Source organism: Bolinopsis microptera, chromosome 9 (genome assembly GCF_026151205.1).
Source record: "Bolinopsis microptera isolate Bmic1 chromosome 9, MBARI_Bmic_1.0, whole genome shotgun sequence".
Taxonomy (NCBI): Eukaryota; Metazoa; Ctenophora; class Tentaculata; order Lobata; family Bolinopsidae; genus Bolinopsis; species Bolinopsis microptera.
The window spans coordinates 16,427,538-16,451,380 of NC_087080.1; the positions used below are offsets into that span (position 1 = coordinate 16,427,538).

Here is a 23,843-nt window from a genome sequence, read left to right on the forward strand (position 1 = left end):
GTTAGGGTCAACGTTTATACATTATAGGGTCAAAGTTAGGACTAGAGTTGTACACTATTGACATTGTGAGGGTAATGGTTAAGGTTTATCACTAGCGACCTTTTCATCTGACCACAATATTGCAAAATGCTATGTTGTATGTCACGTGACAAATTTAGCCGAGGGTCGGAAGACGGAGGTCGGAAGTCAGTGGACTCTGTTGGAGTCCGGCGGACTCCGAGCGGAGTCCGCCGAGCTGGCGGAGTCCGCCAAGCTCCGCCGGACTCCGCCGGATTCAAGTCTGGCGGAGAGGTCCGGCGGAGTCCGCCAAGCACTCCGCCGGAGTCCGCGGCGGACCGGAGTCCGCCTAGTGGCTTAGTCCGCGGCGGACACTCCACCGAGCCGCCGCGGAGCCGCTCGGAGTCCGCGGCGGACTTTAAAGTCCGCTCGGAGTCCGCTCGGCTCCGCTCGGAGTCCGCCAAAATGTACTCGAGTCCACTGTAAATACATTTTGGCGGAGCACCGCCGGAGTCCGCTCGGAGTCCGGCGGCTCCGCCGGAGTCCGCTCGGAGTCCGCTCGAAGTCCGGCGGCTCCGCCGCGGACTCGACTCCGCGACGGATAGTGCCAAAAAATATGTCAGAAGCGCTGTACTGTGTCATTGCACTGTGTCACTGTACTGTGTCACTGCACTGTGTTTACGACATCAAGAAATAAACTGACAAGCACTTACTTTTAACCCCGTGAATTCATTTTGTAAAATATGTGGTAGAATTGTCCGAGCACTGCTTAATTTGGTTACTGACATTGATGTGAACAATAACAAATAAGTTAAGCAAATTGTCGCTATAATTTAGTTTTATTATTTATACTTATACGGGTATAATAGGTTTACATTCTGATACTGTCAGCAACTGTTGTTCAATAAATTCATTAAATAAGCAATTTTAACTTTAAACACAAAGCAATTTTAAGTAAAACTGGTTCAAGACATTATTTTGAAAATGGCGGAGTATTAATGATCAAATTTATTTTTCACTCATATCATAAATTATTTGCATCTATCTAGCTTGAAGTACAAATTATATCAGTGTATTCAGTGTATAAGTTCATAGTGGTGGGCTAATGTTTAGTCCCGGTGGTTATGTCCTGTTGTTGTAGCGCTATGCACTACTGTGCCGCGCCGCGCATCTTCTCGCAACCACAATATATGCAGATCGTCGAGATGCGAAGGATTGACATCGTGAATCAAGTCCTGTTGGTGGTGCCCCTCCTCCTCCGTGTAGCAGCAGCGTCTGCTGGGTCCACTACCCATAGTATTCCCTTCTGGGACCGGTTCGAGAAGTTGTTGTTCCTGGAGCACATGTACGCTACTGTCGTCTTCTCCGCGAACTTTAACACGTGCCCTGTAATCATTACCTAATGTTAATATCCCTAGTATGTGTAGTATATAATAGTGGGAGGTGAGTAACCCCCTAGTGAAGTGTAATATATAGTATCTGGTATAGTGAGGGGGGTAACCCCCTAGTGAAGTGTAACCACATAAACAATGTACCAAAGTAGCTGGCCGGAGCGTTGTTCAACAAGTCGTCCATATCTGTACCAGCTCCTAATACTTGATCCCCGTTCTCATTACAAACGTTTGCGGAGGCTGCAGCTCCTGCAGGGTTCCGGTTCGTGAGGAGTAAAAGGTAAACCTAGGTTAATAACAATTCATAACTCATTTTTCCCTACTCTTGCCGACAGCCGAAGGCAAAAAGATCGTAGGGATTAAGTAATCAGGTTTGGATATATGAGGTGGCCCGACGGTCCTACGGTGAAGACAAAAGTCTGCTCCTTCGCAATATAGACCATTCCCCTATAAGTATGTGCATTGGAAGCGTCTGTTGTGCTGCGCGCGACGCTAGCCATGTGTTAATTAATTACAGTGAAGTTCCTCCTTCGCAAAATTATTTTCCGCAATTTTCTGGATTCATTTATTGTTGATGCGCGCGGAGGTACATTGGTCAAATAAATCGTCAATTTTTTCCCGATCCATGACTCAAAGTGCCGAAGGCACAAAAGAGTCAAGGACAAGGGTTAGCGATCGAGGTTTTTTTGTATATGGTAGCTTTGCGACCGTGCGTGCGTGCGTGCGTGCGTGCCCTCGCCCCCAGTCTAGTTATCGCCCACGTGTCTGCCTGCGCAAAGTTATTTTGCGCGATCATCTGAATTAAACAATTGTTGGCGCGCGGTGCTGAAATGTTCAAGTACATTGTTAATTTTACCATGTACGCATCCCGATAGGGACTAATTGATAGCATTGTATTATTATTTTGAGTTAGTATTACTATTTTGCACAGATCCGTGTCAGGTTGCATAAACAATAAACATATAGTTACATAGAAATATACACGATTTTCAAATTCAATATAGAATTATATCAACTGGGCGGCGCTCGGCCTGTCACTCCGCCATATCTGCATGCTTATAAACAGCAAAGACTGGGGTCCCCAGGTGGTACTGGTATGGAATATGATAGAATACTTCATCCCGGATCGGGAAATTGAGCGGCCATCCACAAAAGAAAAGCGGCCGCATTTCTTGTTACCATGCGCGAACCCCACTCATTTATTAAAAACATAGTATGTAAATATGTTGCACTTTTTCCTGTTTCCAGTCACACTTTTCACTCGAAAGAATTAATGGTACAACTACAACTACAAGATACAACTACATCGTAAGGAAAATTGATCGTGCGTGGTTTAACCGCGGCGAAATTCGTGTTTAATTGTGGATTTCGTATTATTTTCTTGTGCATGCTCTGAGACGTGAGAATCTCTTTACTTACTAGCTCTACTACTAAGTACTAAGTACTCCGGTCTACTACTAAGTAAGGGGGGGGGGGGGGGGGGGGGTACCACTACTACTACTACTATACGTACCACAGTAGTAACCGGAACTGAAGAACCCAGCAGCAATATCTTTGGCAGTAGCGCTAGGCTGTGTCACTGATTTTACTTTGTCCCACAATGTCGTGTTTTCGAATGGGGCGGGGTAATTCTCTATCTCACCCTGCATCTCCAGGAAGTTAGATCTGTCGGTACCTGGGGTATAATTTAAAAGTAGTCATATTGCATACTTCTAGTTCTACTACTACTACTTCTACTATATATTGCATATCCTGGACAGTAATACTAATACAAACTAGTAGAGTACTTTTGGGAAACAAATTCAACGGTTACTCAAGGGGGTTACTCACCTCCTCTTACTAGTGTTACTAGGGGGTTACCTGCCTCCTCTTACTAGGGTTACTAGGGGGTTACTCACCTCCTCTTACTAGGGTTACTAGGGGGTCACTCACCTCCTCTTACTAGTGTTACTAGGGGGTTACTCACCTCCTCTTACTAGTGTTACTAGGGGGTTACTCACCTCCTCTTACTAGGGTTACTAGGGGGTTACTCACCTCCTCTTACTAGGGTTACTAGGGGGTTACTCACCTCCTCTTACTAGGGTTACTAGGGGGTTACCTGCCTCCTCTTACTAGGGTTACTAGGGGGTTACCTGCCTCCTCTTACTAGGGTTACTAGGGGGTTACTCACCTCCTCTTACTAGGGTTACTAGGGGGTCACTCACCTCCTCTTCCCTCTCCAGCGTCTCCTGTTTGACCGTCACCACCGTTTGGTTGGTTGTTGTGAGTGTTGGATCCCGTCCATTGGACGTGAACTAAATCAGCTGTAGAAATGGTGGCTCTACTCGGGATAAAGTCGTACTCAACCGCAGGGTAAGTCTGACACAAATAAGTTTGTTAAAATTGGAGCTGGATGTTATCTTTCGGAGGATTCTAAGAGGATTGTAACGAGATAACGAGATACTACAGCTGTAGTTCGGAGGATTCTAAGAGGATTGTAACGAGATAACGAGATACTACAGCTGTAGTTCGGAGGATTCTAAGAGGATTGTAACGAGATAACGAGATACTACAGCTGTAGTTCGGAGGATTCTAAGAGGATTGTAACGAGATAACGAGATACTACAGCTGTAGTTCGGAGGATTCTAAGAGGATTGTAACGAGATAACGAGATACTACAGCTGTAGTTCGGAGGATTCTAAGAGGATTGTAACGAGATAACGAGATACTACAGCTGTAGTTGTAACAATGGGAAATATACTGTACTTGTAGTTACAATATTTAAAAATACAATATGGTAGTTAGTGTATATAAATATTCAGCACTCAACAGCCAAGGTATTTGTATTATATGCGCACCTGAACAATATTTCCTCGTTTTCCTCTCACATTGAGATTATGTATTATTTTTCCTGCCATATCAGCCGAGTCTCTGGGTAACATCTGGCCGGGACAAAAACAATTTCATAAAATTAAGTTGTGGAAACGAATAAGCAGCGAATGAAAAATACAAAATTGTAAATAAAAGTAAAAAAGGGAACCCTAAATCAAGAGCAACATTGTTAATTTATTTTACAGAATACAGTCACAGATTGCTAAGAGAATCCTCACCCTGAACACATGAGATCTATCTTGGAATGTCCTTCCGTACTGGTTGGTATTAAGAGCAAGCCTGAGGGGTCTGGCTGATGCTCCCACGTCCACAAGAGGATTCTGTTCCACCGGGGATACCACTCCGTTCTGGCTGATGGGAAATCGAATTGCATTTTTGTAAATAAGCAAAGTTGGGCTCACAGGTAAAGGAAAAGAAAGAAAGGGAAGCTCACAGGTAAAGGGAAAGAAAGAAAGGGAAGCTCACAGGTAAAGGAAAAGAAAGAAAGGGAAGCTCACAGGTAAAGGAAAAGAAAGAAAAAGAAGCTCACAAGTAAAGGAAAAGAAAGAAAGGGAAGCTCACAGGTAAAGGAAAAGAACGAAAGGGAAGCTCACAGGTAAAGGAAAAGAAAGAAAGGGAAGCTCACAGGTAAAGGAAAAGAAAGAAAGGGAAGCTCACAGGTAAAGGAAAAGAAAGAAAAAGAAGCTCACAGGTAAAGGAAAAGAAAGAAAGGGAAGCTCACAGGTAAAGGAAAAGAAAGAAAAAGAAGCTCACAGGTAAAGGAAAAGAAAGAAAGGGAAGCTCACAGGTAAAGGAAAAAAAAGAAAGGGAAGCTCACAGGTAAAGGAAAAGAAAGAAAGGGAAGCTCACAAGTAAAGGAAAAGAAAGAAAAAGAAGCTCACAAGTAAAGGAAAAGAAAGAAAGGGAAGCTCACAGGTAAAGGAAAAGAACGAAAGGGAAGCTCACAGGTAAAGGAAAAGAAAGAAAGGGAAGCTCACAGGTAAAGGAAAAGAAAGAAAGGGAAGCTCACAGGTAAAGGAAAAGAAAGAAAAAGAAGCTCACAGGTAAAGGAAAAGAAAGAAAGGGAAGCTCACAGGTAAAGGAAAAAAAAGAAAGGGAAGCTCACAGGTAAAGGAAAAGAAAGAAAGGGAAGCTCACAGGTAAAGGAAAAGAAAGAAAGGGAAGCTCACAGGTAAAGGAAAAGAAAGAAAGGGAAGCTCACAAGTAAAGGAAAAGAAAGAAAAAGAAGCTCACAGGTAAAGGAAAAGAAAGAAAGGGAAGCTCACAGGTAAAGGAAAAGAAAGAAAGGGAAGCTCACAGGTAAAGGAAAAGAAAGAAAGGGAAGCTCACAAGTAAAGGAAAAGAAAGAAAAAGAAGCTCACAAGTAAAGGAAAAGAAAGAAAGGGAAGCTCACAGGTAAAGGAAAAGAACGAAAGGGAAGCTCACAGGTAAAGGAAAAGAAAGAAAGGGAAGCTCACAGGTAAAGGAAAAGAAAGAAAGGGAAGCTCACAGGTAAAGGAAAAGAAAGAAAAAGAAGCTCACAGGTAAAGGAAAAGAAAGAAAGGGAAGCTCACAGGTAAAGGAAAAAAAAGAAAGGGAAGCTCACAGGTAAAGGAAAAGAAAGAAAGGGAAGCTCACAGGTAAAGGAAAAGAAAGAAAGGGAAGCTCACAAGTAAAGGAAAAGAAAGAAAAAGAAGCTCACAAGTAAAGGAAAAGAAAGAAAGGGAAGCTCACAGGTAAAGGAAAAGAACGAAAGGGAAGCTCACAGGTAAAGGAAAAGAAAGAAAGGGAAGCTCACAGGTAAAGGAAAAGAAAGAAAGGGAAGCTCACAGGTCTTGGTTTTGACTAGAGCCGGTGTTGAAAGGATCGTAGTCATCAGTAGAGATGTTGTATCTGAGTCTCATGACACAGCGTTTGTTGTCGTTACTTGTGAAGTAAGGCAACACTGCGTCGTATCTGGAGGCGTTCCCTTGTGAGTCTGGCGAGTTTCCTTCGGATGAAATGTATTTAATTACTTTAAACCTACAGGTACCTACATACCTATTGCGTATTTCAAAGACATCCATGAGACTAGATTTTGTTAACACGACCGTTTCTACAATCTACTTTCTATATGATAAATATAATTTAACAGTTAACGATATTTTTGACAGATGACTATAAGTATAAACTAAGCTTTTAAACTAAATGAGTGAACTACATGACAGTCGGCACGCGCGGCTCACTGTTAATAATATAATAATAGCACACTGAGTAAATTTACCGTTATGATTTACGCGAGTCCAGGGTGCATCAGTGCAATCCACTTCGGGGGCTTGCACGACACACTTCTTAGTGTTCGGTTCATCGCTCCTTAAAGACATCCAGGAGACTTTGTTCCTCTTGTCTGCTGCAGCCTTAGTATTACACGCTGCCTCTGTCGTGATGTCAGTTAATATTTCTAAGTATGAGTGAAACGTTACCCAGGTTCCACTCTCTGCTTCACAGGCTGCCTCAGTGATTGATTTGCCGTAGGTTCGCGGCCGAGCAGTCGTTCCTTCATCCACCACGCAACGTGGGATACCGTTCTGGTTAAACGATCCCTGACAGGAGAGTAATAGTAATAGTAGGTAATAGTGCAAATATTAGATAACATTAACCTGGTTTTTAAACCAAAACTCTTATATAGTTATACAATATGGTCCCGGGGTTACAAATACAATATCTTGTTTAACTAAAATTTCCCCCTCTTGTAGTTGTAGCGCGATGCACTACTGGGCCCCGCCGTGCATCAAATAATGCTTCTCGCAACCACAACCTTCGGTAGATCGGCGAGATGCACCATGGCCATCGGGCCTCGCCGAGCTGCAAAGGATTGACATCTTGAATCAATACTCCCTCCGCCGTCTTACCTACAGATCATCGATGAAGTGATGGATCTGTCAGAGTCTAACAGCGATTTTACCTTCTTGACGACATAACGTCACTAACCTTCTTAATGACGTCATTTACCTTCTTAATGACGTCACTTACCTTCTTAATGACGTCACATCGAGATGTATTGGAGGTCAGAAATGCCATATCGATCCATGGAGTTGTTTGATGTTCGGTATCGTATGTCCTTGGAGTTGTTATAATCAATATGTTATGCATTAAAACCATCTGTTGATTTTCCTAATAAAAATATGTTATAATTAATATGAAGTTTATATGTGGTGACAGTGTTGCTTACTGAGTCATGAGAGTGGGGAACCAGTACGGGTAATAATCTCTCTCTTCAGGACACTCGAACCCTCGTCTCTGTCCATTAGGGTTCTGACGGGTCCTACTTGCATCTTCGTAGCCCAGGTTACCGTTGTTCAATCTCTGATCTGCCGTGAACAAGCCTGCAATAAAGTTATTGGAACAATGGAACCTACTACAAAACCTGAACAAACCTACTACTGCTAAACTGAACTAAACCTGCTCCCATTTTACATCAACCTATGTTTAACACATATCTTAGCACTGATTTTCAATTTATTTTGTGAAAGTTCGCTACTGTCACCAAGATGTAAATCAGATTAAAAAGAAATGAAGCTTGACTAGTGTAGTTCAAAATCTAAAAAGGTCCCCATCTTTTATACCTCCATTTGCTTCGCGGTACTTGCACATATCATACCATATCATACTCTCCTGATACCCTGCAAGATGAGCATTTACTCAGTGTGTAAAGTTGAGGAGAAATCAAGGAATAAAGTGAAGGGTTGGTGTACAACTAATATATAATATAATATAATACTAAGATAATAATTTGAAACTTATTCTCCATCATAATACCCGAGGATCTTACCTCGAGACATCTGAATTTGGTTAACATTATTGTTGATCCTGGCCGCATAAGTGTTATCATTGTTGTTGTTCTGGTTAGTGCTGACCTCCCCCCGGTTAGGGTTCTGGTACCCCTGAGTACCCGTGTTGGTCCCGTCCCGCAGGATATCATCCTTGTTAGCTTGGTCATTATTCTCTATAGCACTGTTTGCTACGTCGTTCTGCGGGTGTTAGCTTGGTCATTATTCTCTATAGCACTGTTTGCTACGTCATTCTGCGGGTGTTAGCTTGGTCATTATTCTCTATAGCACTGTTTGCTACGTCGTTCTGCGGGTGTTAGCTTGGTCATTATTCTCTATAGCACTGTTTGCTACGTCGTTCTGCGGGTGTTAGCTTGGTCATTATTCTCTATAGCACTGTTTGCTACGTCATTCTGCGGGTGTTAGCTTGGTCATTATTCTCTATAGCACTGTTTGCTACGTCATTCTGCGGGTGTTAGCTTGGTCATTATTCTCTATAGCACTGTTTGCTACGTCATTCTGCGGGTGTTAGCTTGGTCATTATTCTCTATAGCACTGTTTGCTACGTCATTCTGCGGGTGTTAGCTTGGTCATTATTCTCTATAGCACTGTTTGCTACGTCGTTCTGTGGGTGTTAGCTTGGTCATTATTCTCTATAGCACTGTTTGCTACGTCGTTCTGCGGGTGTTAGCTTGGTCATTATTCTCTATAGCACTGTTTGCTACGTCGTTCTGTGGGTGTTAGCTTGGTCATTATTCTCTATAGCACTGTTTGCTACGTCATTCTGCGGGTGTTAGCTTTGTCATTATTCTCTATAGCACTGTTTGCTACGTCATTCTGCGGGTGTTAGCTTGGTCATTATTCTCTATAGCACTGTTTGCTACGTCGTTCTGCGGGTGTTAGCTTGGTCATTATTCTCTATAGCACTGTTTGCTACGTCATTCTGCGGGTGTTAGCTTGGTCATTATTCTCTATAGCACTGTTTGCTACGTCATTCTGCGGGTGTTAGCTTGGTCATTATTCTCTATAGCACTGTTTGCTACGTCATTCTGCGGGTGTTAGCTTGGTCATTATTCTCTATAGCACTGTTTGCTACGTCATTCTGCGGGTGTTAGCTTGGTCATTATTCTCTATAGCACTGTTTGCTACGTCATTCTGCGGGTGTTAGCTTGGTCATTATTCTCTATAGCACTGTTTGCTACGTCATTCTGCGGGTGTTAGCTTGGTCATTATTCTCTATAGCACTGTTTGCTACGTCATTCTGCGGGTGTTAGCTTGGTCATTATTCTCTATAGCACTGTTTGCTACGTCATTCTGCGGGTGTTAGCTTGGTCATTATTCTCTATAGCACTGTTTGCTACGTCATTCTGCGGGTGTTAGCTTGGTCATTATTCTCTATAGCACTGTTTGCTACGTCATTCTGCGGGTGTTAGCTTGGTCATTATTCTCTATAGCACTGTTTGCTACGTCATTCTGCGGGTGTTAGCTTGGTCATTATTCTCTATAGCACTGTTTGCTACGTCATTCTGCGGGTGTTAGCTTGGTCATTATTCTCTATAGCACTGTTTGCTACGTCATTCTGCGGATGTTAGCTTGGTCATTATTCTCTATAGCACTGTTTGCTACGTCATTCTGTGGGTGTTAGCTTGGTCATTATTCTCTATAGCACTGTTTGCTACGTCATTCTGTGGGTGTTAGCTTGGTCATTATTCTCTATAGCACTGTTTGCTACGTCATTCTGCGGGTGTTAGCTTGGTCATTATTCTCTATAGCACTGTTTGCTACGTCGTTCTGCGGGTGTTAGCTTGGTCATTATTCTCTATAGCACTGTTTGCTACGTCATTCTTCGGGTGTTAGCTTGGTCATTATTCTCTATAGCACTGTTTGCTACGTCGTTCTGTGGGTGTTAGCTTTGTCATTATTCTCTATAGCACTGTTTGCTACGTCGTTCTGCGGGTGTTAGCTTGGTCATTATTCTCTATAGCACTGTTTGCTACGTCATTCTGCGGGTGTTAGCTTGGTCATTATTCTCTATAGCACTGTTTGCTACGTCGTTCTGCGGGTGTTAGCTTGGTCATTATTCTCTATAGCACTGTTTGCTACGTCATTCTGCGGGTGTTAGCTTTGTCATTATTCTCTATAGCACTGTTTGCTACGTCATTCTGCGGGTGTTAGCTTTGTCATTATTCTCTATAGCACTGTTTGCTACGTCATTCTGCGGGTGTTAGCTTTGTCATTATTCTCTATAGCACTGTTTGCTACGTCGTTCTGCGGGTGTTAGCTTGGTCATTATTCTCTATAGCACTGTTTGCTACGTCATTCTGCGGGTGTTAGCTTGGTCATTATTCTCTATAGCACTGTTTGCTACGTCATTCTGCGGGTGTTAGCTTGGTCATTATTCTCTATAGCACTGTTTGCTACGTCGTTCTTCGGGTGTTAGCTTGGTCATTATTCTCTATAGCACTGTTTGCTACGTCGTTCTGCGGGTGTTAGCTTTGTCATTATTCTCTATAGCACTGTTTGCTACGTCGTTCTGTGGGTGTTAGCTTGGTCATTATTCTCTATAGCACTGTTTGCTACGTCGTTCTGCGGGTGTTAGCTTTGTCATTATTCTCTATAGCACTGTTTGCTACGTCGTTCTGCGGGTGTTAGCTTTGTCATTATTCTCTATAGCACTGTTTGCTACGTCATTCTGCGGGTGTTAGCTTGGTCATTATTCTCTATAGCACTGTTTGCTACGTCATTCTGCGGGTGTTAGCTTGGTCATTATTCTCTATAGCACTGTTTGCTACGTCGTTCTGCGGGTGTTAGCTTGGTCATTATTCTCTATAGCACTGTTTGCTACGCCATTTTGCGGGTGTTAGCTTGGTCATTATTCTCTATAGCACTGTTTGCTACGTCGTTCTGCGGGTGTTAGCTTTGTCATTATTCTCTATAGCACTGTTTGCTACGTCATTCTGCGGGTGTTAGCTTGGTCATTATTCTCTATAGCACTGTTTGCTACGTCATTCTGCGGGTGTTAGCTTGGTCATTATTCTCTATAGCACTGTTTGCTACGTCGTTCTGCGGGTGTTAGCTTTGTCATTATTCTCTATAGCACTGTTTGCTACGTCATTCTGCGGGTGTTAGCTTTGTCATTATTCTCTATAGCACTATTTGCTACGTCATTCTGCGGGTGTTAGCTTGGTCATTATTCTCTATAGCACTGTTTGCTACGTCGTTCTGTGGGTGTTAGCTTGGTCATTATTCTCTATAGCACTGTTTGCTACGTCGTTCTGCGGGTGTTAGCTTGGTCATTATTCTCTTTAGCACTGTTTGCTACGTCGTTCTGCGGGTGTTCCCAGTTTATGTGTGTCAAGTTGCTCAAATATGGTTAACGAAACTGTATTAGAAATTAGAACTGGCTAATCCTTTAATAACCTTTACCTAAAAAGAACTAGGCGATTGTCAAACTATAAATTAATTTGAGGAGCTAAAACCTCCCCTAGCTCCTACCTGGCACATGTACTGAATAACAACATCGCAGTTCAGCTTGTGGGGACTGGAGTCTTCACTTCCGCCACACCCGTGCTGATTAGTCCACTCCAGTATCAGTCTGGACTCTGCTGCTGTCTCCGGGCCACTCTGGTAGTACTGGATACTGAGACAGGATGATAGATAGTAAATATACCCGGGTAAGTTGTCCTGGTCTCTACCTGAATATACAAAACACGCCGCTCCACACTGTATAAAAGCAAAGTTTAAACCCTAATTTACCTGTACTGTTTTTTAGTGTCCCCATTAGCGGCCCCGTCCTCCGCGTCCCCGGTATTATAACCACCCCGGTTATTGTTCTGCGGGAGGTGGTGTTTACTAAAATACATTTACAGTACCTGAGAGACACAGTACCTGAGAGACACAGTACCTGAGAGACACAGTACCTGAGAGACACAGTACCTGAGAGACACAGTATCTGAGAGACATAGTACCTGAGAGACACAGTACCTGAGAGACACAGTACCTGAGAGACACAGTACCTGAGAGACACAGTACCTGAGAGACACAGTACCGGAGAAACACAGTACCGGAGAGACACAGTACCTGAGAGACGCAGTACCTGGGAGACACAGTACCTGGGAGACACAGTACCTGAGAGACATAGTACCTGAGAGACACAGTACCTGAGAGACACAGTACCTGAGATACACAGTACCTGAGAGACACAGTACCTGAGAGACACAGTACCTGAAAGAACCAGTACCTGAGAGACACAGTACCTGAGAGACACAGTACCTGAGAGACACAGTACCTGAGAGACACAGTACCTGAGAGACACAGTACCTGAGAGACACAGTACATGAGAGATACAGTACCTGAGAGATACAGTACCTGAGAGACACAGTACCTGAGGGACACAGTACATGAGAGACACAGTACCTGAGAGACACAGTACATGAGAGACACAGTACCTGAGAGACACAGTACCTGAGAGACACAGTACCTGAGAGACACAGTACCTGAGAGACACAGTACCTGAGAGACACAGTACCTGAGAGACACAGTACCTGAGAGACACAGTACCTGAGAGACACAGTACCTGAGAGACACAGTACATGAGAGATACAGTACCTGAGAGACACAGTACCTGAGAGACACAGTACCTGAGAGACACAGTACCTGAGAGACACAGTACCTGAGAGACACAGTACCTGAGAGACACAGTACCTGAGAGACACAGTACCTGAGAGACACAGTACCTGAGAGACACAGTACCTGAGAGACACAGTACCTGAGAGACACAGTACCTGAGAGACACAGTACCTGAGAGACACAGTACCTGAGAGACACAGTACATGAGAGATACAGTACATGAGAGACACAGTACCTGAGGGACACAGTACCTGAGAGACACAGTACCTGAGAGACACAGTACATGAGAGACACAGTACCTGAGGGACACAGTACCTGAGAGACACAGTACCTGAGAGACACAGTACATGAGAGACACAGTACCTGAGAGACACAGTACCTGAGAGACACAGTACCTGAGAGACACAGTACCTGAGAGACACAGTACCTGAGAGACACAGTACCTGAGAGACACAGTACATGAGAGATACAGTACCTGAGAGATACAGTACCTGAGAGACACAGTACCTGAGGGACACAGTACCTGAGAGACACAGTACCTGAGAGACACAGTACCTGGGAGACACAGTACCTGAGAGACACAGTACCTGAGAGTCGAAGAGTCTGTTGGCGTTTCTCCTCACAGCAGTCCGTTCACAGTACCTGAGAGACACAGTACCTGAGAGACACAGTACATGAGAGACACAGTACCTGAGGGACACAGTACCTGAGAGACACAGTACCTGAGAGACACAGTACATGAGAGACACAGTACCTGAGAGACACAGTACCTGAGAGACACAGTACCTGAGAGACACAGTACCTGAGAGACACAGTACCTGAGAGACACAGTACCTGAGAGACACAGTACCTGAGAGACACAGTACATGAGAGATACAGTACCTGAGAGATACAGTACCTGAGAGACACAGTACCTGAGGGACACAGTACCTGAGAGACACAGTACCTGAGAGACACAGTACCTGGGAGACACAGTACCTGAGAGACACAGTACCTGAGAGTCGAAGAGTCTGTTGGCGTTTCTCCTCACAGCAGTCCGTTCGTTTAGTCTGTTGTTACTGCCTGCACACATATTATATTCATTATCAAACTTGTTCACTGCTATTGAGACTGACAGTTATGATTTGAGAAAGAGGGTTGACAAATGAAGAGGGTTGACAAATGAAGAGGGTTAACAAATGAAGAGGGTTGACAAATGAAGAGGGTTAACAAATGAAGAGGGTTGACAAATGAAGAGGGTTGACAAATGAAGAGGGTTGACAAATGAAGAGGGTTAACAAATGAAGAGGGTTGACAAATGAAGAGGGTTGACAAATGAAGAGGGTTAACAAATGAAGAGGATTAACAAATGAAGAGGGTTGACAAATGAAGAGGGTTGACAAATGAAGAGGGTTGACAAATGAAGAGGGTTAACAAATGAAGAGGGTTGACAAATGAAGAGGGTTGACAAATGAAGAGGGTTAACAAATGAAGAGGGTTGACAAATGAAGAGGGTTAACAAATGAAGAGGGTTAACAAATGAAGAGGGTTGACAAATGAAGAGGGTTGACAAATGAAGAGGATTAACAAATGAAGAGGGTTAACAAATGAAGAGGATTAACAAATGAAGAGGGTTGACAAATGAAGAGGGTTGACAAATGAAGAGGGTTAACAAATGAAGAGGGTTAACAAATGAAGAGGGTTGACAAATGAAGAGGGTTGACAAATGAAGAGGGTTAACAAATGAAGAGGGTTAACAAATGAAGAGGGTTAACAAATGAAGAGGGTTGACAAATGAAGAGGATTAACAAATGAAGAGGGTTGACAAATGAAGAGGGTTGACAAATGAAGAGGGTTAACAAATGAAGAGGGTTGACAAATGAAGAGGGTTAACAAATGAAGAGGGTTGACAAATGAAGAGGGTTAACAAATGAAGAGGGTTAACAAATGAAGAGGGTTGACAAATGAAGAGGGTTGACAAATGAAGAGGGTTGACAAATGAAGAGGGTTAACAAATGAAGAGGGTTGACAAATGAAGAGGGTTAACAAATGAAGAGGGTTGACAAATGAAGAGGATTAACAAATGAAGAGGGTTGACAAATGAAGAGGGTTAACAAATGAAGAGGGTTAACAAATGAAGAGGGTTAACAAATGAAGAGGGTTAACAAATGAAGAGGGTTGACAAATGAAGAGGGTTAACAAATGAAGAGGGTTGACAAATGAAGAGGATTAACAAATGAAGAGGGTTGACAAATGAAGAGGATTAACAAATGAAGAGGGTTGACAAATGAAGAGGGTTAACAAATGAAGAGGGTTAACAAATGAAGAGGGTTAACAAATGAAGAGGGTTAACAAATGAAGAGGGTTAACAAATGAAGAGGGTTGACAAATGAAGAGGGTTAACAAATGAAGAGGGTTAACAAATGAAGAGGGTTGACAAATGAAGAGGGTTGACAAATGAAGAGGGTTAACAAATGAAGAGGGTTAACAAATGAAGAGGGTTGACAAATGAAGAGGGTTAACAAATGAAGAGGGTTGACAAATGAAGAGGGTTAACAAATGAAGAGGGTTAACAAATGAAGAGGGTTGACAAATGAAGAGGGTTGACAAATGAAGAGGATTAACAAATGAAGAGGGTTAACAAATGAAGAGGATTAACAAATGAAGAGGGTTGACAAATGAAGAGGGTTGACAAATGAAGAGGGTTAACAAATGAAGAGGGTTAACAAATGAAGAGGGTTGACAAATGAAGAGGGTTGACAAATGAAGAGGGTTAACAAATGAAGAGGGTTGACAAATGAAGAGGGTTAACAAATGAAGAGGGTTGACAAATGAAGAGGGTTGACAAATGAAGAGGGTTGACAAATGAAAAGGGTTGACAAATGAAGAGGGTTGACAAATGAAGAGGGTTAACAAATGAAAAGGGTTGACAAATGAAGAGGGTTGACAAATGAAGAGGGTTAACAAATGAAGAGGGTTGACAAATGAAGAGGGTTGACAAATGAAGAGGGTTAACAAATGAAGAGGGTTGACAAATGAAGAGGGTTAACAAATGAAGAGGGTTAACAAATGAAGAGGGTTGACAAATGAAGAGGATTAACAAATGAAGAGGGTTAACAAATGAAGAGGGTTGACAAATGAAGAGGGTTGACAAATGAAGAGGGTTAACAAATGAAGAGGGTTGACAAATGAAGAGGGTTGACAAATGAAGAGGGTTGACAAATGAAGAGGGTTAACAAATGAAGAGGGTTGACAAATGAAGAGGGTTAACAAATGAAGAGGGTTGACAAATGAAGAGGGTTAACAAATGAAGAAGGTTGACAAATGAAGAAGGTTGACAAATGAAGAGGGTTAACAAATGAAGAGGGTTGACAAATGAAGAGGGTTGACAAATGAAGAAGGTTGACAAATGAAGAGGGTTGACAAATGAAGAGGGTTAACAAATGAAGAGGGTTAACAAATGAAGAAGGTTGACAAATGAAGAGGGTTGACAAATGAAGAGGGTTGACAAATGAAGAGGGTTAACAAATGAAGAGGGTTGACAAATGAAGAGGGTTAACAAATGAAGAGGGTTGACAAATGAAGAGGGTTGACAAATGAAGAGGGTTGACAAATGAAGAGGGTTAACAAATGAAGAGGGTTGACAAATGAAGAGGGTTGACAAATGAAGAGGATTAACAAATGAAGAGGGTTGACAAATGAAGAGGGTTGACAAATGAAGAGGGTTAACAAATGAAGAGGGTTAACAAATGAAGAGGGTTAACAAATGAAGAGGGTTAACAAATGAAGAGGGTTGACAAATGAAGAGGGTTAACAAATGAAGAGGGTTGACAAATGAAGAGGGTTGACAAATGAAGAGGGTTAACAAATGAAGAGGGTTGACAAATGAAGAGGGTTGACAAATGAAGAGGGTTGACAAATGAAGAGGGTTGACAAATGAAGAGGGTTGACAAATGAAGAGGGTTAACAAATGAAGAGGGTTGACAAATGAAGAGGGTTGACAAATGAAGAGGATTAACAAATGAAGAGGGTTAACAAATGAAGAGGATTAACAAATGAAGAGGGTTGACAAATGAAGAGGGTTGACAAATGAAGAGGGTTAACAAATGAAGAGGGTTAACAAATGAAGAGGGTTGACAAATGAAGAGGGTTGACAAATGAAGAGGGTTGACAAATGAAGAGGGTTGACAAATGAAGAGGGTTAACAAATGAAGAGGGTTGACAAATGAAGAGGGTTGACAAATGAAGAGGGTTGACAAATGAAAAGGGTTGACAAATGAAGAGGGTTGACAAATGAAGAGGGTTAACAAATGAAATGGGTTGACAAATGAAGAGGGTTGACAAATGAAGAGGGTTAACAAATGAAGAGGGTTGACAAATGAAGAGGGTTAACAAATGAAGAGGGTTAACAAATGAAGAGGGTTGACAAATGAAGAGGGTTAACAAATGAAGAGGGTTAACAAATGAAGAAGGTTGACAAATGAAGAGGGTTGACAAATGAAGAAGGTTGACAAATGAAGAGGGTTAACAAATGAAGAGGGTTGACAAATGAAGAGGATTAACAAATGAAGAGGGTTGACAAATGAAGAGGGTTGACAAATGAAGAGGGTTGACAAATGAAGAGGGTTAATAAATGAAGAGGGTTGACAAATGAAGAGGGTTGACAAATGAAGAGGGTTGACAAATGAAGAGGGTTAACAAATGAAGAGGGTTGACAAATGAAGAGGGTTAACAAATGAAGAGGGTTAACAAATGAAGAGGGTTAACAAATGAAGAGGGTTGACAAATGAAGAGGGTTGACAAATGAAGAAGGTTGACAAATGAAGAGGGTTGACAAATGAAGAAGGTTGACAAATGAAGAGGGTTAACAAATGAAGAGGGTTGACAAATGAAGAGGGTTAACAAATGAAGAGGGTTGACAAATGAAGAGGGTTGACAAATGAAGAAGGTTGACAAATGAAGAGGGTTGACAAATGAAGAGGGTTAACAAATGAAGAGGGTTAACAAATGAAGAAGGTTGACAAATGAAGAGGGTTGACAAATGAAGAGGGTTGACAAATGAAGAGGGTTAACAAATGAAGAGGGTTGACAAATGAAGAGGGTTAACAAATGAAGAGGGTTGACAAATGAAGAGGGTTGACAAATGAAGAGGGTTGACAAATGAAGAGGGTTAACAAATGAAGAGGGTTGACAAATGAAGAGGGTTGACAAATGAAGAGGATTAACAAATGAAGAGGGTTGACAAATGAAGAGGGATGACAAATGAAGAGGGTTAACAAATGAAGAGGGTTAACAAATGAAGAGGGTTAACAAATGAAGAGGGTTAACAAATGAAGAGGGTTGACAAATGAAGAGGGTTAACAAATGAAGAGGGTTGACAAATGAAGAGGGTTGACAAATGAAGAGGGTTAACAAATGAAGAGGGTTGACAAATGAAGAGGGTTGACAAATGTAGAGGGTTGACAAATGAAGAGGGTTGACAAATGAAGAGGATTAACAAATGAAGAGGGTTGACAAATGAAGAGGGTTGACAAATGAAGAGGGTTGACAAATGAAGAGGGTTAACAAATGAAGAGGGTTAACAAATGAAGAAGGTTGACAAATGAAGATGGTTGACAAATGAAGAGGGTTAACAAATGAAGAGGATTAACAAATGAAGAGGGTTGACAAATGAAGAGGGTTGACAAATGAAGAGGGTTGACAAATGAAGAGGGTTGACAAATGAAAAGGGTTGACAAATGAAGAGGGTTGACAAATGAAGAGGATTAACAAATGAAGAGGGTTGACAAATGAAGAGGGTTGACAAATGAAGAGGGTTGACAAATGAAGAGGGTTGACAAATGAAAAGGGTTGACAAATGAAGAGGGTTGACAAATGAAGAGGATTAACAAATGAAGAGGGTTGACAAATGAAGAGGGTTAACAAATGAAGAAGGTTGACAAATGAAGAGGGTTGACAAATGAAGAGGGTTAACAAATGAAGAGGGTTGACAAATGAAGAGGGTTGACAAATGAAGAGGATTAACAAATGAAGAGGGTTGACAAATGAAGAGGGTTGACAAATGAAGAGGGTTAACAAATGAAGAGGGTTGACAAATGAAGAGGGTTGACAAATGAAGAGGATTAACAAATGAAGAGGGTTGACAAATGAAGAGGGTTGACAAATGAAGAGGATTAACAAATGAAGAGGGTTGACAAATGAAGAGGGTTGACAAATGAAGAGGATTAACAAATGAAGAGGGTTAACAAATGAAGAGGGTTGACAAATGAAGAGGGTTGACAAATGAAGAGGGTTAACAAATGAAGAGGGTTAACAAATGAAGAGGGTTGACAAATGAAGAGGGTTGACAAATGAAAAGGGTTGACAAATGAAGAGGGTTGACAAATGAAGAGGGTTGACAAATGAAAAGGGTTGACAAATGAAGAGGGTTGACAAATGAAAAGGGTTGACAAATGAAGAGGGTTGACAAATGAAGAGGATTAACAAATGAAGAGGGTTGACAAATGAAGAGGGTTAACAAATGAAGAAGGTTGACAAATGAAGAGGGTTGACAAATGAAGAGGGTTAACAAATGAAGAGGGTTGACAAATGAAGAGGGTTGACAAATGAAGAGGATTAACAAATGAAGAGGGTTGACAAATGAAGAGGGTTAACAAATGAAGAAGGTTGACAAATGAAGAGGGTTGACAAATGAAGAGGGTTAACAAATGAAGAGGGTTGACAAATGAAGAGGGTTGACAAATGAAGAGGATTAACAAATGAAGAGGGTTGACAAATGAAGAGGGTTGACAAATGAAGAGGGTTGACAAATGAAGAGGGTTGACAAATGAAGAGGGTTGACAAATGAAGAGGGTTGACAAATGAAGAGGGTTAACAAATGAAGAGGGTTGACAAATGAAGAGGGTTGACAAATGAAGAGGATTAACAAATGAAGAGGGTTGACAAATGAAGAGGGTTGACAAATGAAGAGGATTAACAAATGAAGAGGGTTGACAAATGAAGAGGGTTGACAAATGAAGAGGGTTAACAAATGAAGAGGGTTAACAAATGAAGAGGGTTGACAAATGAAGAAGGTTGACAAATGAAGAGGGTTGACAAATGAAGAGGGTTGACAAATGAAGAGGGTTAACAAATGAAGAGGGTTGATAAATGAAGAGGGTTGACAAATGAAGAGGGTTGACAAATGAAGAGGGTTGACAAATGAAGAGGGTTAACAAATGAAGAGGGTTGACAAATGAAGAGGGTTGACAAATGAAGAGGGTTGACAAATGAAGAGGGTTGACAAATGAAGAGGGTTGACAAATGAAGAGGGTTGACAAATGAAGAGGGTTGACAAATGAAGAGGGTTGACAAATGAAGAGGGTTGACAAATGAAGAGGGTTAACAAATGAAGAGGGTTGACAAATGAAGAGGGTTGACAAATGAAGAGGGTTAACAAATGAAGAGGGTTGACAAATGAAGAGGGTTAACAAATGAAGAGGGTTGACAAATGAAGAGGGTTAACAAATGAAGAGGGTTGACAAATGAAGAGGGTTGACAAATGAAGAGGGTTGACAAATGAAGAGGGTTAACAAATGAAGAGGGTTGACAAATGAAGAGGGTTGACAAATGAAGAGGGTTAACAAATGAAGAGGGTTGACAAATGAAGAGGGTTAACAAATGAAGAGGGTTGACAAATGAAGAGGGTTGACAAATGAAGAGGGTTAACAAATGAAGAGGGTTAACAAATGAAGAGGGTTGACAAATGAAGAAGGTTGACAAATGAAGAGGGTTAACAAATGAAGAGGGTTGACAAATGAAGAGGGTTGACAAATGAAGAGGGTTAACAAATGAAGAGGGTTGACAAATGAAGAGGGTTAACAAATGAAGAGGGTTGACAAATGAAGAGGGTTAACAAATGAAGAGGGTTGACAAATGAAGAGGGTTGACAAATGAAGAGGGTTGACAAATGAAGAGGGTTAACAAATGAAGAGGGTTGACAAATGAAGAGGGTTAACAAATGAAGAGGGTTGACAAATGAAGAGGGTTAACAAATGAAGAGGGTTGACAAATGAAGAGGGTTAACAAATGAAGAGGGTTGACAAATGAAGAGGGTTGACAAATGAAGAGGGTTAACAAATGAAGAGGGTTAACAAATGAAGAGGGTTGACAAATGAAGAGGGTTAACAAATGAAGAGGGTTAACAAATGAAGAGGGTTGACAAATGAAGAGGGTTGACAAATGAAGAGGGTTGACAAATGAAGAGGGTTGACAAATGAAGAGGGTTGACAAATGAAGAGGGTTAACAAATGAAGAGGGTTGACAAATGAAGAGGGTTGACAAATGAAGAGGGTTGACAAATGAAGAGGGTTAACAAATGAAGAGGGTTAACAAATGAAGAGGGTTGACAAATGAAGAGGGTTGACAAATGAAGAGGGTTGACAAATGAAGAGGGTTAACAAATGAAGAGGGTTGACAAATAAAGAGGGTTAACAAATGAAGAGGGTTGACAAATGAAGAGGGTTGACAAATGAAGAGGGTTTACAAATGAAGAGGGTTGACAAATGAAGAGGGTTGACAAATGAAGAGGGTTGACAAATGAAGAGGGTTGACAAATGAAGAGGGTTGACAAATGAAGAGGGTTGACAAATGAAGAGGATTAACAAATGAAGAGGTTTAACAAATGAAGAGGGTTAACAAATGAAGAGGGTTGACAAATGAAGAGGGTTAACAAATGAAGAGGGTTAACAAATGAAGAGGGTTGACAAATGAAGAGGGTTAACAAATGAAGAAGGTTGACAAATGAAGAGGGTTGACAAATGAAGAGGGTTAACAAATGAAGAGGGTTAACAAATGAAGAAGGTTGACAAATGAAGAGGGTTGACAAATGAAGAGGGTTAACAAATGAAGAGGGTTAACAAATGAAGAGGGTTAACAAATGAAGAGGGTTAACAAATGAAGAAGGTTGACAAATGAAGAGGGTTGACAAATGAAGAGGGTTGACAAATGAAGAGGATTAACAAATGAAGAGGGTTGACAAATGAAGAGGATTAACAAATGAAGAGGTTTAACAAATGAAGAGGGTTAACAAATGAAGAGGGTTGACAAATGAAGAGGGTTAACAAATGAAGAGGGTTAACAAATGAAGAGGGTTGACAAATGAAGAGGGTTAACAAATGAAGAAGGTTGACAAATGAAGAGGGTTGACAAATGAAGAGGGTTAACAAATGAAGAGGGTTAACAAATGAAGAAGGTTGACAAATGAAGAGGGTTGACAAATGAAGAGGGTTGACAAATGAAGAGGATTAACAAATGAAGAGGGTTGACAAATGAAGAGGATTAACAAATGAAGAGGTTTAACAAATGAAGAGGGTTAACAAATGAAGAGGGTTGACAAATGAAGAGGGTTAACAAATGAAGAGGGTTAACAAATGAAGAGGGTTGACAAATGAAGAGGGTTAACAAATGAAGAAGGTTGACAAATGAAGAGGGTTGACAAATGAAGAGGGTTAACAAATGAAGAGGATTAACAAATGAAGAGGGTTGACAAATGAAGAGGGTTGACAAATGAAGAAGGTTGACAAATGAAGAGGGTTGACAAATGAAGAGGGTTAACAAATGAAGAGGGTTAACAAATGAAGAGGGTTAACAAATGAAGAGGGTTGACAAATGAAGAGGGTTGACAAATGAAGAGGGTTGACAAATGAAGAGGGTTGACAAATGAAAAGGGTTGACAAATGAAGAGGGTTGACAAATGAAGAGGATTAACAAATGAATAGGGTTGACAAATGAAGAGGGTTGACAAATGAAGAGGGTTAACAAATGAAGAGGGTTAACAAATGAAGAGGGTTGACAAATGAAGAGGGTTGACAAATGAAGAGGGTTGACAAATGAAGAGGGTTAACAAATGAAGAGGGTTAACAAATGAAGAGGGTTGACAAATGAAGAGGGTTGACAAATGATGAGGGTTGACAAATGAAGAGGGTTGACAAATGAAGAGGATTAACAAATGAAGAGGGTTGACAAATGAAGAGGGTTAACAAATGAAGAGGGTTAACAAATGAAGAGGGTTAACAAATGAAGAGGGTTGACAAATGAAGAGGGTTGACAAATGAAGAGGGTTAACAAATGAAGAAGGTTGACAAATGAAGAGGGTTAACAAATGAAGAGGGTTAACAAATGAAGAGGGTTGACAAATGAAGAGGGTTGACAAATGAAGAGGGTTGACAAATGAAGAGGGTTAACAAATGAAGAGGGTTGACAAATGAAGAGGGTTGACAAATGAAGAGGGTTGACAAATGAAGAGGGTTGACAAATGAAGAGGGTTGACAAATGAAGAGGGTTGACAAATGAAGAGGGTTGACAAATGAAGAGGGTTGACAAATGAAGAGGGTTAACAAATGAAGAGGGTTGACAAATGAAGAGGGTTGACAAATGAAGAGGGTTGACAAATGAAGAGGGTTGACAAATGAAGAGGGTTGACAAATGAAGAGGGTTGACAAATGAAGAGGGTCGACAAATGAAGAGGGTTGACAAATGAAGAGGGTTGACAAATGAAGAGGGTTAACAAATGAAGAAGGTTGACAAATGAAGAGGGTTAACAAATGAAGAGGGTTAACAAATGAAGAGGGTTGACAAATGAAGAGGGTTAACAAATGAAGAGGTTTAACAAATGAAGAGGGTTAACAAATGAAGAGGGTTGACAAATGAAGAGGGTTGAACAATGAAGAGGGTTGAACAATGAAGAGGGTTGAACAATGAAGAGGGTTGAACAATGAAGAGGGTTGACAAATGAACCCACCTCTAGGGTTGTGTAAGTAGGTGTCACATGTGACCAGACCAAGTAGACCAAGTAGACCAAGTAGCAGGGACAGCAGCACCGGTGCTCTCATCCTATTACAGCAGGACGAGGTGACTACTAAATTACTGGTTTTAAATAGTTCAATGGTCTAAAAGTATAAATAAACTTAATAATACAGGGTGACTCAGAATTCACTACTGACATGCAACCCTGAAATAACTTTTGTTATTCGTATCAGAATTGTACAGCTAGGAACTCAAAATTTTAAGAAAGATTATTTTTTTCAAATCTGGTTGGAACGTTATTGGTTATCTCGTCACCCGATCAGAATTAAGGATTTTAAGGACGCTCCAGAAAGTGTTTGTTGCAAACAAAACCAGTGTCCGGGGGATAACAGTTTTATTGTTG

At 41.4% G+C, this 23,843-nt stretch overlaps 1 protein-coding gene across 1 annotated transcript; it reads right to left on the minus strand.

Annotated features, from left to right (window-relative positions):
* Nucleotides 1–819: 819 nt before the first annotated feature.
* On the minus strand, nucleotides 820–23,526 carry LOC134820624 (protein DD3-3-like). The gene is made up of 16 exons (XM_063831125.1): nucleotides 23,436–23,526; nucleotides 13,671–13,738; nucleotides 11,804–11,880; nucleotides 11,543–11,687; nucleotides 8,050–8,248; nucleotides 7,844–7,900; nucleotides 7,450–7,603; nucleotides 7,251–7,338; nucleotides 6,502–6,820; nucleotides 6,069–6,228; nucleotides 4,478–4,610; nucleotides 4,226–4,309; nucleotides 3,593–3,746; nucleotides 2,902–3,063; nucleotides 1,533–1,637; nucleotides 820–1,383 (listed from the first exon to the last, which is right to left on the minus strand). Exons 1-16 carry the CDS (start codon nucleotides 23,524–23,526, stop codon nucleotides 1,226–1,228), a joined length of 2,154 nt encoding a protein of 717 aa, XP_063687195.1. The 3' UTR covers nucleotides 820–1,225.
* Between the last annotated feature and the right edge of the window lie 317 nt (nucleotides 23,527–23,843).

Bases quoted from the DNA above. Each gene is read 5' to 3' on its own strand.
- LOC134820624 (XM_063831125.1), bottom strand. From the start codon at position 23,526: ATGAGAGCACCGGTGCTGCTGTCCCTGCTACTTGGTCTACTTGGTCTA. The intron at 13,739-23,435 runs GTGGGTTCATTT...ATATGTGTGCAG, and splicing joins CTACTTACACAACCCTAGAG to GCAGTAACAACAGACTAAAC. The intron at 7,339-7,449 runs GTAAGCAACACT...AACAACTCCAAG, and splicing joins TTCCCCACTCTCATGACTCA to GACATACGATACCGAACATC.